The 16,052-nt window shown below is 42.3% G+C and overlaps 1 protein-coding gene across 3 annotated transcripts in view; it reads right to left on the minus strand.

The window, feature by feature from the left end:
• vps35l (VPS35 endosomal protein sorting factor like) overlaps nt 1–16,052 on the minus strand; it is an 87,934-nt gene that overhangs the window by 44,931 nt on the left and 26,951 nt on the right. For all 3 annotated transcript variants that reach the window (XM_062964201.1, XM_062964200.1, XM_062964199.1), the window contains exons 9-13: nt 13,169–13,228; nt 4,540–4,636; nt 3,152–3,199; nt 1,793–1,886; nt 267–344 (exon numbers count right to left, since the gene is read on the minus strand). In XM_062964201.1, coding sequence (XP_062820271.1) covers nt 267–344; nt 1,793–1,886; nt 3,152–3,199; nt 4,540–4,636; nt 13,169–13,228 — 377 coding nt within the window. The remainder of the gene's footprint in view (nt 1–266; nt 345–1,792; nt 1,887–3,151; nt 3,200–4,539; nt 4,637–13,168; nt 13,229–16,052) is intronic.

The raw sequence follows: 16,052 nt of genomic DNA on the forward strand, positions 1-16,052 counted from the left end.
AAAAAGACATAAACCCCTGTGCCGGCAGGACTGCTGACTTGAAGGTTGGGTTGCTGACCTGAAGAATGAACCCGGGGAGAGTGTGGATGAGCTCCCTCTGTCAGCTCCAGCTCCACGCGGGGACATGAGAGATGGTAAAAACATCAAAACATCTAGGCAACCTCCCCTGGGCAACGTCCTTGCAGACGGCCAATTCTCTCACACCAGAAGCAACTTGCAGTTTCTCAAGTTGCTCCTGACACACACAAAAAAAATCTCTTACTTACTTGTTTAAAAGTTAGAAGGAAGTCAAAAAAGTTCTTGTTAAGGCTTTCTTTCAGATGAGGCGCGACCTCCATCCCAACCTGTATTTGAAGAACCAAAAGAACTGTCTTGAATGTATCCCGCTGTAAAACTGTCACTGATACTGAGATACTTTCTGAGATGTATACAGCGAGATACTATTTCTTGGGAAAGAATTAGCCGGCATTAAAAGATGGCACATAAATAATGTTCGAAAAATATTACACAATATATTTCTTTATATCAACAAAATTTATGGAAAGAAAAATAAACCAAGATAAATGAGATAAATATTAGAGAAGGAGCAATTCAACAGCGGAAAACAACAGAGCTGTTAACAGAAAGCAAAAGGAAAATGCAGTTCAAAGAACAATGCTATATATTGTATGAGGGTTGAATGATATATAATGCCTCCACCTTCGATACTTGGGTTTGGATGGGAGAATGGAGAATGGAAGGAGAGCACAGAAGAGCAAACCTTTAACATTATTGACTCATTAATGTTTTATCATCCAAAACAGATATAATGGGAAGCTGATGGATGGTTTGGAACATGTGTGACCAGTGCTGTGAGGCCTCCAATCAAGATGGCTAACTCAAAGCTCCATAAGTATGAGAGGGTTGAATGAAAAGTAATGCCTCCACCTTCGTTACTTGGGTTTGGATGGGAATATTTTAATAAATCAAATGCAGAAATAATCCTTAGAATGTGCTCTTTAACTACCACTATTCACTTTTCCACATAATCATCAAGACAATTGGATACATTTCTGCCAACGATGAACAAGGTTTCTGAAGTTGTCACGGAAGAAGTCAACACTCAGTTTCTGCAACCGGCGTCTCACAGGACCCATCGTGCACAGATCTTCCGATAGCCAAGCAAAACAATAAAGTGACCCACACGTTCTTGTGAAATGCTGAATATGCTTGACATTTCTCTCTGAGTGATATGACAATAGTCCGGAATCAATCTGTCAACCTTTGCTTGTGAAACTCAGTGGTTGCTGTCACAGGACGTCCAACTCTTTGTTTGTCACACAAGTCAGATGTTCCCACCTTAACATCTTCAAACTTACTCGCACAACAATGCACAGGACTCACATCCACACAATCACCATAAACAGCTTGCATTCTCTGATGGATCTCCTTTGGGGTGACACCTTCTGCTGTCAGGAATTCAATGACTGGATGTTGCTTAAGTCGTTTTGACCAACCGTCTGCACAGGGTTCCATACTTCGTACTTTAACAACACAACCGTTCAATGCTAAGGCTTCCCTCCAAATGGAACTGTAGAGGAGAGTCTACTAAACAAGCCAGGACCTGCCGCAGACCAGGACTGCCATCTGCTGAGGAATTACGAAGGTGGAGGCATTACTTTTCAGTCAACCCTCGTGAAACATTTTTTCCTAATCTAAGGGAAAGATGCAATTAGTATGAGGACTGTTTCATCGGCAGGGCTATTAAAGACACAATTTCTAACAAATGTATATTCCAAAAGAAAGGTTTTACCCTGCAGAGATACGCCCTAGCATAGACTGCAACCAATGGGTCTCCGATTCCACGGATCATGGACGTCAGGCGTGGAAGACATTCCAAAATCCCACTAAAAAGAGGATTTGAGGAAACAGGCATTACCATTTTATCATATCGAGAGAAATGGTTAAACACATAGAGTATAATTTACTGCTAGACTGACATTGTGTAGTTTCCGTTATGTAGTGACTGGGAAGGAATGTGGGCATAGGGTTAACCTAAGTCTACCTGGTCTTTGAAGGTCTCTTTGCTTACCGATGGTCTTATGAGAACATCTAGATGGTCTTTGGAGGTCTCTTTGCTTAGCTACAGCCTTATGAGAACATCTAGATGGCTTTTGGAGGTCACTTTCCTTACCTATAGTCCTATGAGACCGTCTAGATGGCCTTGAGGGTCCCTTTGCTTACCTATGGTCTTCTGATGGCCTGATGAGATCATCTAGATGGCCTTTGAGGGTCCCTTTCCTTACCTATGGTTTTATGAGATCGTCTAGATGGCTTTTGAGGGTCCCTTTCCTTATCTATGGTCTTCTGATGGCCTGATGAGATCATCTAGATGGCCTTTGAGGGTCCCTTTCCTTACCGATGGTCCTATGATACCGTCTAGATGGCCTTTGAGGGTCCCTTTGCTTACCTATGGTTTTATGAGATCGTCTAGATGGCTTTTGAGGGTCCCTTTCCTTATCTATGGTCTTCTGATGGCCTGATGAGATCATCTAGATGGCCTTTGAGGGTCTCTTTCCTTACCGATGGTCCTATGAGACCATCTAGATGGACTTTGGAGGTCTCTTGGCTTACCTATGGTCTTATGAGATCGTCTAGATCAGGGGTTCCCAAACTAAGGCCCTCCAAGGTCATTGACCTGGTCTCTGTCCTAAACTTTAGACTTAGGGTTGACATAAGTCTGAAATGGCTTGACGGCACACAACAACAACATTCCTAATTTTGGACTATTTCATATTCCAGCCCCCCAACAGTCTGAGGGACTGTGAATAGGCCCTCCACTTTAAAAGTTTGAGGAGCCCTGCTCCAGTGGAATTCCTTCCCAGGTCATCCTCAGAGCTCGAGATGCTTGTCTGTTCTTAAGAGGAAAAGCACACGTCTGCATTTTAGATGGACTAGGGATCAGCTGGGTTTCCCTGTAATAGGCAGTAAGAGCACCTAAAGCTTTGGAGAGCTTCTGTTCAACCATTTCAAAGTTCCCGGCTTGAGCAATGCAACCACCACAAACAGGATCTGTTACTGCCAACAAGAGATTTAAAGTAAAATATGCTGGCATTCAGGGACACATAGTTTGGCCTTTCACTCAAAATTATCAAATAATATTTCGCCTTACGTTTTGGAAAGAAATTTGTTGCACTTCAGTATGGCTGCTTCCACATAACTGTAATGAAGAGTTAAGGGGAGAAAGTCCTTGATGATAGAAACAACAGGAAAAAATATCTATCTATCTATATTAATTTTATATATGAATTTTCCCCTCATATGTTTGCAAGTCTTTGCAAATCCTATATACATATAGATAGCTAGAGATTTCCATGTACCTGTATATCTGTATCTATGTGTATACATTATTTTATATATGAATTGTCATCTCACATGTTTGCAAGTCTTTGCAAATCCTATACAGATATAATTATCTATATAGAGAGAGATGTCTAAATATATAGATATGAATATAGGGCTTGCAAATATTGCAAATCCTATATACATATAGATAGCTAGAGATTTCCATGTACCTGTATATCTGTATCTATGTGTATACATTATTTTATATATGAATTGTCATCTCACATGTTTGCAAGTCTTTGCAAATCCTATACAGATATAATTATCTATATATTGAGAGATGTCTAAATATATAGATATGAATATAGGGCTTGCAAATATTGCAAATCCTATATACATATAGATAGCTAGAGATTTCCATGTACCTGTATATCTGTATCTATGTGTATACATTATTTTATATATGAATTTTCGCCTCACATGTTTGCAAGTCTTTGCAAATCCTATACAGATATAATTATCTATATATAGAGAGATGTCTAGATAGATAGATGTGAATATAGGGCTTACAAATATTGCAAATCCTATATTCATATAGATAGCTAGAGATTTCCATGTACCTGTATATCTGTATCTATGTGTATACATTATTTTATATATGAATTGTCATCTCACATGTTTGCAAGTCTTTGCAAATCCTATACAGATATAATTATCTATATAGAGAGAGATGTCTAAATATATAGTTATGAATATAGGGCTTGCAAATATTGCAAATCCTATATACATATAGATAGCTAGATATTTCCATATTGCAGGGGAAATGCACACACGCACACACACACACACACAAATATAAAGGGCTTGCAAATATTGCAGGAGGGAAATGCACATATATAGAGAGAGGATTTGCAAATGTTTCAGGGATAAATGCATATGTGAAATTAGTATATATAATTATAGATCTATATCTATATCTATGGCTGCGTTGCCTGAGCCTCTCTAACAGGTGCAAATTCTCCTTGGGAGAAGACCTCTTCTCTTTCTGAAACCTCTTGCTCATGAGGAGCCTCCAACTCCAAAGAAAAGCTCCCACGCTTCCTCCAAGGACCGCACCACACTTATTATGATTGTTACCTTCCATGTCAGGAAAACAACAAATACGCACAAGACAACGTTGTCATATTCTCCCTCTTTTCGACTGAGAAAGGATACAACCTGGGGATCAGTTCTCGGATGGAGGCAATCTTGAAGAACCAATTTAAGCAGGTTTCTTTGGCCGTGTCATTCACACTTTCAGGGGTAAAATTTTCTGGGAAAAAGGAGGAAGAGAACGTTACGCTGAGAACCCGAGTCCTTGTTTTCTTTCCCAATTAGAAGTCGCTGCCTTGAATTCGTGGTTTTGAGAATAGTGTGGGAATACGGTTAAGTTTCAGAGTCAAAAGGACAAACTGTTTTGGCAAACACACCGTCACTTGGAAGAGATGATTACTACCCTTTTGTATCTTAAAATCCTTAGCAATTCCTTCACAACCCCAAATCTATATATATAAAATGATAAAGTTGTTTGCGCAGTGACTATAACAACAAAACTAAACATCCCAGAAATACGAAATTTGGCAACACAATGCAAAAGGCTTGCCTCCAGGTTACAACAACACAACCACACCACAAAACCACAATCCAGACGCACAAAACTCACAACAACGCATCATGCAATAACAACACAACTAAACACCCCAGAAATACAAAACTTGGCAACACAATGCAAAAGCCTTTTCTCCCAGTTGTAACAACACAACCACACCACAAAACCACAATCCGGACCCACAAAACTCACAACAAGGCATCGTGACTATAACACAACTAAACGCCCCAGAAATACAAAATTTGACAACACAACGCAAAAGCCTTGCCTCCCAGTTGTAAGAACACAACCACAACACAAAACCACAATCCAGACCCACAAAACTCACAACAACACATCATGACTATAACAACGCAACTAAACACCCCAGAAATACAAAATTGGCAAAACAATGCAAAAGCCTTGCCTCCCAGTTGTAACAACACAACCACACCACAAAACCACACTGGACCCACAAAACTCACAACAATGCATCATGACTATAACAACACAACTAAACGCCCCAGAAATACGAAACTTGGCAACACAACACAAAAGCCTTGCCTCTCAGTTGTAACAACACAACCACACCACAAAACCACAATCCGGACCCACAAAACTCACAACAACGCATTGTGACTATAACAAATACAAAATTTGACAACACAACTCATCCACCTCCCCAATCCCTACATTCACACTTGGCCTCCAAAAAAACAATTACAATAATAACAATGACAACAACAACAACAATAAGAATCAACACCATCACAGGCAAGAAACAGCCAGGCACTGAGGCTGAGAGGCCAGTCAGTGCTACACTGGGCCTCCAAAAAACAATACAGTAGCATCTAACTTATCCAACCTTCATGACCACAACAACAACAACAATAATAAACAATTAAAACAGACACAACAAAAAAAAGACTATTGTACCACAATAAAAATATAAACCGCACTCCGCAGATTCAGACGTCACGATTAACAACAAACCAAAGACAACAGGGAGCACAAGCAATTATCAATCAACACAAAAATTGAAGAAGGTAACAGACTTCAAATACTACTACTAATGTGAGTATAAAGAAGGGTGGAGGTCACAGCATCAATACAACCTAATGTAGACTGACCAACACCACCAGACTAAGCCACAGCAACGTGTGGCCGGGCACAGCTAGTCTATATATATATAAAATGTAATGTTTGTTTTACTATGGAGTAAACAACAAAACCACTGAACCAAATCACACCAAATTTGGCCACAAAAGACAGAGTCATCCAAAATATGTCTTTCAATTTAAAAAACCTAGAAAAATACTCCAAATTACAGAGGATGAGGAAGAGCCGTTCACCCCTAACTGCCAGTTAGAAAGGTAGGCTCTGCTGACTTTAGGCTCCGCCCCCTTCGTATCCTAGCAACTCCCTCAGCCAAAATGGCACCCAGGGCAGAGTGGACTTAGGCCTGATCCACACTGCCTATAAAATACAGATTATCTGATTTGAACTGGATTATCCACACTGCCATATAATTCAGCTGTGTAGAAGGGGCCTCATATATTCCACTTCTAAGGAGATAATATAATATAAGATTATAAATATAATATGTAAAAATTACTGAGATATAGTAATACCGAACAATATAATCTCTAAAACCAGGACAGTAAATTAAGAGCAACACTTTGAAAGCAGGGAAATTGGGAATTCCAGAAAGGAAACAATCAGGGCCAGCTAACACATTGTGTGAAGGGTTCCATACTTTGCACTTTAAGAATACAACTGTTCAATGCTAAGGCTTCCCTGTCCGTGCAGGGTTCCATACTTCACACTTTAACAACACAACAGTTCAATGCTAAGGCTTCCCTGTCCGTGCAGGGTTCCATACTTCACACTTTAATAACACAATCATTCAATGATAAGGCTTCTCCGTCTGCGCAGGGTTCCAAACTTCACACTTTAACAACACAACCGTTCAATGCTAAGGCTTCCCCGTCTGCGCAGGGTTCCATACTTCACACTTTAACAACACAACCGTTCAATGCTAAGGCTTCTCCGTCTGCGCAGGGTTCCATACTTCGCACTTTAACAACACAACCGTTCAATGCTAAGGCTTCCCTGTCCGTGCAGGGTTCCATACTTCACACTTTAATAACACAACCATTCAATGCTAAGGCTTCTCCGTCTTCGCAGGGTTCCAAACTTCGCACTTTAACAACACAACCGTTCAATGCAAGGCTTCTCCGTCTGCGCAGGGTTCCGTACTTCGCACTTTAACAACACAACCGTTCAATGCTAAGGCTTCCCTGTCCGTGCAGGGTTCCATGCTTCACACTTTAACAACACAACCGTTCAATGCTAAGGCTTCCCTGTCCGTGCAGGGTTCCATACTTCACACTTTAATAACACAACCGTTCAATGCTAAGGCTTCCCCATCTGCGCAGGGTTCCATACTTCAAACTTTAACAACACAACTGTTCAAAGCTAAGGCTTCCTGTCAAATGGAACTGTAGAGGAGAGTCTGCTAAACAAGCCTGTAAGTGTCGCATTCCAGTACTGGCACCTGCTGAGGAGTTACGAAGGTGGAGGCATTACTTTTCATTCAACCCTCGTACTTGTTAGAAGCACTGCAGAAATTCCCAGGCGTGAAAGATTTCGAGACTCATCTATATCGCCACCACCCCAAATTTGGAGAAACGAACGGCCCGAAGGCTGACTTCGGTGTCTCTGAATACAGAATAAAGCCAGTATGACAGAGCAGAAGGAACAGTTACATAACATCCAGTATCGAGACTCGGCTGTCTGCTTGAATTGTGCCTTGCTGATGATGGGGAATCAGACCTCAGACTGCAAATATTAAAAGTAGTAGTTTGGGAACACACAACTTGAATTCCCATAGGGAAAAAAAGAAGGGGCTTTGACAGCACCAAGAGATACCCAGGGCTCCAGTACCGAACAAAATCACCAGAAAAACTAACACTTTGATCAAGAACTCCGACATACACCAACATCTGTGCAAATCAGAATCCCTACCACCCAGGCTTTACGGACTCCCAAAAATCCACAAGGAATCCATCCCACTCAGACCCACTGTGAGTGCCATTGGATCTCCGACTTACAACCTGGCAAAATTTCTAGCTACACAGCTACAAACCCATATTGGGCTCACCACGCACTATATCAAGGACTCAACACACTTCATAGAAAGGATCAGCAACCTCAAGCTAAGCACCAAGGACATCCTGATCAGCTTCGATGAGGTGTCCCTATTTACTAAGGTTCCAGTAGCCGACACCATCGCACTAATCAAACAAAACTTCCCAGAAGACATCACAGCCCTGTTTCACCATTACCTCACCACTAGCTACTTTCAGTGGGACAATGGATTCTATGAATAGAACAATGGAGTGGCCATGGGCAGCCCTCTCAGCCCTGTAGTAGCAAATTTATACATGGACCACTTTGAAAAACAAGCCCTGGAAACAGCACCAAAAAAGGCCACGATATGGTTCAGATATGTAGATGACACCTTCACCATTTGGAGCCATGGAGAAGAAGAACTCGGCATGTTCCTGGACCACCTCAACAGCATCCACCCAAACATCAAGTTCACCATTTGGAGCCATGGAGAAGAAGAACTCAACAAGTTCCTGGACCACCTCAACAGCATCCACCCAAACATCCAGTTCACCATTTGGAGCCATGGAGAAGAAGAACTCAACAAGTTCCTGGACCACCTCAACAGCATCCACCCAAACATCCAGTTCACCATTTGGAGCCATGGAGAAGAAGAACTCAACAAGTTCCTGGACCACCTCAACAGCATCCAATCCAAACATGGCCAGACAGCCCGGAAAACATACAACAACCCTGTGATCCCGGCCATGAAAGCCTTTGACAACACAGGAAGGTATTGTCGAAGGCTTTCATGGCCGGAATCACTGGGTTGCTTTGAATCTTTTGGGCTGTATAGCCATGTTCCAGAAGCATTCTCTCCTGACGTTTCACCCACATCTATGGCAGGCATCCTTAGAGGTTGTGGGTGAAATGTCAGGAGAGAAAGCTTCTGGAACATGGTCATACAGCCCAAAAGACTCACAGCAACCCAATACAGGAAGGGGTTGAGATTCTATGCATCCGGAATCCCTTTCCACCACAGCGTAAGCCGAAGCAGGAATGTTTTCCGCCCCATTCAAGGAGAGCACGGACTCTCCTTTTATTATTCCGCTGCTGTGCTTTCCTCCCTTAAAAAAACAAAAAACTCAACAACACGGCTATGCAGAGATTTGAGAGAGGGAACGAGCACCATTCGCTCCCGTTTGGCATCAGACCACCCCGACCGCTTGAGGACGTTTTACATAACGAACGACTCCAGGGATCCGGAATTTGTAGTTCAAGCATGCCCTGACTGCCAAGTCGGTTGGGGACAACCCCGTTCCGACAGCAGCTGTTTGACAGAGGAGGCAAGAAACGGAGGCAGAACATTTTTTCAAAACCCCAACAAGATGCTAACCTAGATGTGCAAATGAACGGAAAAACAGAGAGGGAGGCGACAAAATTAGCGGGTGTACAAGGGTTGAATGAAAAGTAATGCCTCCACCTTCGTTACTTGGGTTAGGATGGGAATATTTTAATAAATCAAACGCAGAAATAATCCTTAGAATGTGCTCTTGAACAACCACTATTCACTTTTCCACATCATCACCAGACAACTAGATACATTTCTGCCAACAATGAACACGTTTTCTGAAGCCATCACGGAAGAAGTCGACACTCAGTTTCCGCGACCAGCATCTCACAGTTCTCTCAACATCCAATAGCCAAGCAAAGCAATAATGTGACCCACACATTCTTGTGAAATTCAAATTATGCTTGAAAATTCTCTCTGAGTGATACGACAATCGTCCTGAATCAGTCTGTCAACCTTTTGCTTGTGAAACTCCATGGTTGCTGTCACAGGACATCCAACTCTTTGTTTGTAATGCAAGTCAGATGTTCCCACCTCAACCTCTTTAAACTTACTCGCCGAACAATGCACAGGGCTCACATCAACACAACCATCATAGACAGCTTACATTCTTGGATGAATTACCTTTGGGGTGACACCTTTTGCTGAGAAGAATTCATTGATTGCATGTTGCTTAAGTTGCATTGACCGACCGTCTGCACAGGGTTCCATACTTCGCCCTTTAACAACACAACCGTTCAATGCTAAGGCTTCCCCGTCTGCGCAGGGTTCCATACTTCGCCCTTTAACAACACAACCGTTCAATGCTAAGGCTTCCCCGTCTGCACAGGGTTCCATACTTCGCCCTTTAACAACACAACCGTTCAATGCTAAGGCTTCCCCGTCTGCGCAGGGTTCCATACTTCGCCCTTTAACAACACAACCGTTCAATGCTAAGGCTTCCCCGTCTGCACAGGGTTCCATACTTCGCACTTCAACAACACAACCGTTCAATGCTAAGGCTTCCCCGTCTGCGCAGGGTTCCATACTTCGCCCTTTAACAACACAACCGTTCAATGCTAAGGCTTCCCCGTCTGCGCAGGGTTCCATACTTCGCCCTTTAACAACACAACCGTTCAATGCTAAGGCTTCCCCGTCTGCACAGGGTTCCATACTTCGCCCTTTAACAACACAACCGTTCAATGCTAAGGCTTCCCCGTCTGCGCAGGGTTCCATACTTCGCCCTTTAACAACACAACCGTTCAATGCTAAGGCTTCCCCGTCTGCGCAGGGTTCCATACTTCGCCCTTTAACAACACAACCATTCAATGCTAAGGCTTCTCTGTCTGCGCAGGGTTCCATACTTCACCCTTTAACAACACAACCGTTCAATGCTAAGGCTTCCCCGTCTGAGCAGGGTTCCATACTTCGCCCTTTAACAACACAACCGTTCAATGCTAAGGCTTCCCCGTCTGCGCAGGGTTCCATACTTCGCCCTTTAACAACACAACCGTTCAATGCTAAGTCTTCCCCGTCTGCGCAGGGTTCCATACTTCGTGCTTTAACAACACAACCGTTCAATGCTAAGGCTTCCCCGTCTGCGGAGGGTTCCATACTTCACACTTTAACAACACAACCGTTCAATGCTAAGGCTTCCCCGTCTACATAGGGTTCCATACTTCGTGCTTTAACAACACAACCGTTCAATGCTAAGGCTTCCCCGTCTGCGCAGGGTTCCATACTTCACACTTTAACAACACAACCGTTCAATGCTAAGGCTTCTCCGTCTGCGCAGGGTTCCATACTTCGCACTTTAACAACACAACCATTCAATGCTAAGGCTTCCCGCCAAAAGGAACTAACTGTAGAGGAGAGTCTACTGAACAAGCCAGGACTGCCATCTCTGGAGGAGTAACGAAGGCGGAGGCGTTACTTTTCATTCAACCCTCGTAGTCTCTTTTAAAGAGGTAGTTTCTTTTAAGTGAGAAGCGTAGCCATTTGCAGAGGCAAAGTGTGCTCCTTCCTTCCTTCCTTCCAAACCCTCCCAATCCTCCCGCTCCCTTCCCGACTTAGGAACAACTGACTGAGCACGATTTCCTGAAGGGAAAACAAGAGGCTCAGATGCGAAATCAGAAGTTGTTTTCCTTTATCGGAATGGAAAGAATGAGAACAAATACCAAGGAGCATGTTCCTATTTCACACACAGCTGCTCAGGACACACACTGCAGAGGAAATCATGTGCATTCTGGATTCTCTTGCTCCAATATTTATTGCTATAGAAGGCGTTTTGCTATTTTGATGTCGTTTTTTTTTGTGAATAATTTTTTTATAGTGAAACATGATATATTGAAAGTGGTGGAACAATATATCAATAGAAAAGTAGGTAAGTATCAAGTGGAAAAATAAACATAGAAATAGAGGTAAAAAAAGACCAAAAAAAAAAAGAAGAAAAAAAGATTTAAAAAATCGGGTTATACTTCCCATCTTGGCTTTGGAGTTGTCTCTTTTATTAATTGTGTCTTTATGTATTCCGTTTAATCTATATATATAAATGAGTGATGGCATCACGGCGACCCACAAAACAACAAAACTACAGGCCCCCCAACCTCGAAATTTGACAACACAACCCATCATCCATGCCTCTAGGTTGATACAACAAAAAGAAAAGAAAAATAAAGTCCTACTTAGAGGGAGAGCAATAATTGTTTTTATCCAATTGCTGCCACTTAGAAGGCTAAGCTCCGCCCACTTGGTCTCCTAGCAACCCACTCAGCCCAGTGTTAATAAAAGAATAAAAAATAAAATAAATACAAATAATACAATAAAAATAATTAAAAACACTAAAAAATTAATACAATAAAATACTATAACAAAATAACTAAAAATAATACAACAAAATAATAAAATACAATAAATAAAAAAGGTAAGTTACAATAAAATTAATTTTAAAAAATACAAATAACGTCAAATAAAAATTCCACAACAACTTTTAACCAATACCACCACCACTTTGCCACAGCAACGCGTGGCTGGGCACAGCTAGTCTACTTTATATATTAGACAGGTCTATCATAAAATCCATTCTTCTTTTTGTTAGGAATTTTATAAAGTTTGTCCAGTCTGTTTTGTTTTTCCCTTCTCTTATTTTTTGTGTTAATTTGTCCATTTGTACTATGCCTAGTATTCTTATTATCCATTCTTCGGGGGTTGGGAGTCTTTTTCCTTTCCAGATTTTTGCAATTAAAAAAAAATCTTCGTTTTTCTTAAATTTTGTGTTCGTAAAACTTAATAAATACATTTCTGGTTCTGATTTAAATTTAATTCCTACAATTTCTTGCGTCATTTTGTGAACAGTCTTCCAAAATTCTTTAATTTTCTCACAGGACCACATTTTTGATGAAAAAATGTCCCAATTTTTTTCCCCACATTTCCAGCACATATTAGATTTTTTTTAAATTAAATTTTGATAGTTTTTCTAGTACCACCTATATTGCATCTTATACCAGTTCTCTCTGATATCAGTTGCGGCCGTATATCCCCGTCTGCGCAGGGTTCCCTACTTCGCACTTTAACAACACAACCGTTCAATGCGTTCAATCTGTAGGACAATTCATTGATTCAACAACAAAGACGACTAGCATAGGCTCGGTATAATATGCAAACAGGATCAGTGAATGGAAATGAAATAGCTTCCTGGCATACACGCATAGGACTAAGATCTATTTCTATAAGTAAGAATGTGTCTCTTCCAAAAAGCACAGAGACATCCGTATTACCTGGAAAGGAGTTGCGGGTATCACTACACATGGAGAAGATTCTTTCATACACTAGCCTCCCTGTAATGACAAAAAGAAGAACAGTGTTTACAAAGCAGTGGGTTTAAATATACTGTCAGAGTACGGCTTTGGATTCAAACACAGAGCACCATCACATCTATACACATAATAAAAGTGAAAATCTGTACGTGTGTGTGGCTGGGGTGTCCACTTATACAGACAAGCTCCTGTCTCAAGAAACAGCTACAACTTCCAGTGCTGAGGAGCCACCAAAGACACTCCCTCCAATGACATTGCAGGTTATGGCGAGCGCCATGAATATGTCCAATGTCCTCCACAAACACCATCCTGCCCACCACCCAAGTGAAGGCTTTCATAAGGGGACAATTTCATCCTAGATTTGTTTTTCCTCCACCACAGGCATCCCAGTGTTTGTTTCTCCACTAGTGTGGAATTTGCATGACCCCGCCCACTGCCTCTCATAGAATCATAGAATAGTAGAGTTGGAAGAGACCACATGGGCCATCTAGTCCAACCCCCTGCTAAGAAGCAGGAAATCGCATTCAAAGCACCCCCGACAGATGGCCATCCAGCCTCTGCTTCAAAGCCTCCAAGGAAGGAGCCTCCACCACGGCCCTGGGGAAGAGAGTTCCACTTGTGAACAGCCTTTCTCACAGTCAGGAAGTTCTGCCTGATGTTCAGGTGGAATCTCCTTCCTTTCCTGTAGTTTGAAGCCATTGTTCCCTTGCGTCCTAGTCTGCAGGGCAGCAGAAAACAAGCTTGCTCCCTCCTCCCTAGGACTTCCCTTCACGTATTTGTACATGGCTATCATGTCTCCTCTCAGCCTTCTCTTCTGCAGGCTAAACATGCCCAGCTCTTTAAGCCGCTCCTCATAGGGCTTGTTCTCCAGACCCTTCATCATTTTAGTCTCCCTCCTCTGGACGCTTTCCAGCTTGTCAACATCTCCCTTCAACTGTGGTGCCCAAAATTGGACACAGTGTGATTCCAGGTGTGGTCTGACCAAGGCAGAATAGAAAGAGGGGGAGCAGGACTTCCCTGGATCTAGACGCTCTTCCCCTATTGATGAGGCCAGAATCCCATTGGCTTTTTTAGCAGCCGCATCACATTGTTGGCTCATGTTTAACTTCTTCCCCACGAGGACTCCAAGGTCTTTTTCGCACACACTGCTGTCAAGCCAGGCATCGTCCCCCATTCTGTATCTTTGATTTCCATTTTTTCTGCCGAAGTGAAGTCTCTTGCATTTGTCCCTGTTGAACTTCATTTTGTTAGTTTTGGCCAATCATCTCTCTCGTCTGTCAAGATCGTTTTGAATTCTGCTCCTGTCTTCTGGAGTGTTAGCTCTCCCTCCCAGTTTGGTGTCGTCTGCAAACTGGATGATCGTGCCTTCGAACCCTTCGTCTAAGTCGTTAATAAAGATCCTGAACAGAACCGGGCCCTTAACCCTTTCCTATTCTTTTCTATGGCACACAGCAAACAGAGGAATTGATCAGCAACTGAATATACTAAAGATAATTCACCATGATTTAAAGGAGTTGTGGTACTGGGATGTATAGTTCACCTCCAACATTCACTTATCTAACGTTCTGGATTATGCAACGCAGTCTGCCTTTTAGTAGTCAGTGTTTTTGTAGTCAATGTTTTCAATACATCATGATGTTTTGGTACTATATTCATAAATACAGTAATTACTACGTAGCATTACTGCCTATTGAACTACTTTTTCTGTCAAATTTGTTGTAAACATGATGTTTTGGTGCTTAATTTGTAAAATCATAACCTAACTTGATGTTTAATAGGCTTTTCCTTAATCCCTCCTTACTATCCAACATATTCGCTTATCCAAGGTTGGATAAGGTTTAGCTTGGATAAGTGACTCTACTGTAATTTAAATATATTTTTTTCCAAATGATAATTCGGCCCCTCAACAGTCTGAAGGATTGTAGACCGGCCCTCTGCTTCAAAGGTTTGGGGACCCCTGATCCACACAGTCGAAGGCTTTAAAATAGTCAATAAAGCAGAAGTGGATGTTTTTCTGAAACTCCCTGCCTTCTTCCATGATCCAGCATCCGGACATTGGCAATTTGGTCTCTCGTTCCTCTGCCTTGTACATCTGGCAACTCCATCTCCATGTCTTGCTGGAGTCTTCCTTGCAGGATCTTGAGCATTGCCTTACTGGCAACTTTGAATATTCAATATTTTTGCATTTTTTCCCTATTATATTATACTGCCACCCAGTGGGGCCAGAGAGTTTCCAAGGTGCTGTGTCATCTTGAACACTAGTTTTGAAAAGTGACGCAACTCCCTTTGTTTTACTGAGTGCAGTGTGGTAAAGAACACGTTGTGAACATCTTTTAAGCTTCATGTGCAAATTGTTGTTTGGAATTTGTTGTGTACCAAAATCCCTTGCTTCATTCTTAACACATAGTAAAGATAAAGGTTTTCCCTTGACGTTAAGTCCAGTCATGTCTGACTCTATGGGTTGGTGCTCATCTCCATTTCTAAGCCCAAGAGCCGGCATTGTCCATAGACACCTCCAAGGTCATGTGGCCATAGGCATGACTTCATGGAACGCCGTTACCTCCCCACCAGAGCAGTACCTATTGATCTACTCACACTCTAGGGGTTGGTGCTCATCTCCATTTCTAAGCTGAAAAGCCGGCGTTGTCCGTAGACACCTCAACGGTCATGTGGCCATAGGCATGGCTGCATGGAACGCCATTATCTTCCCGCCGGAGCGGTACCTATTGATCTACTCACACTCTATGGGTTGGTGCTCATCTCCATTTCTAAGCCCAAGAGCCGGCATTGTCCATAGACACCTCCAAGGTCATGTGGCCATAGGCATGACTTCATGGAACGCCGT

This window comes from Anolis carolinensis, unplaced genomic scaffold (assembly GCF_035594765.1).
Source record: "Anolis carolinensis isolate JA03-04 unplaced genomic scaffold, rAnoCar3.1.pri scaffold_13, whole genome shotgun sequence".
Taxonomy (NCBI): Eukaryota; Metazoa; Chordata; class Lepidosauria; order Squamata; family Dactyloidae; genus Anolis; species Anolis carolinensis.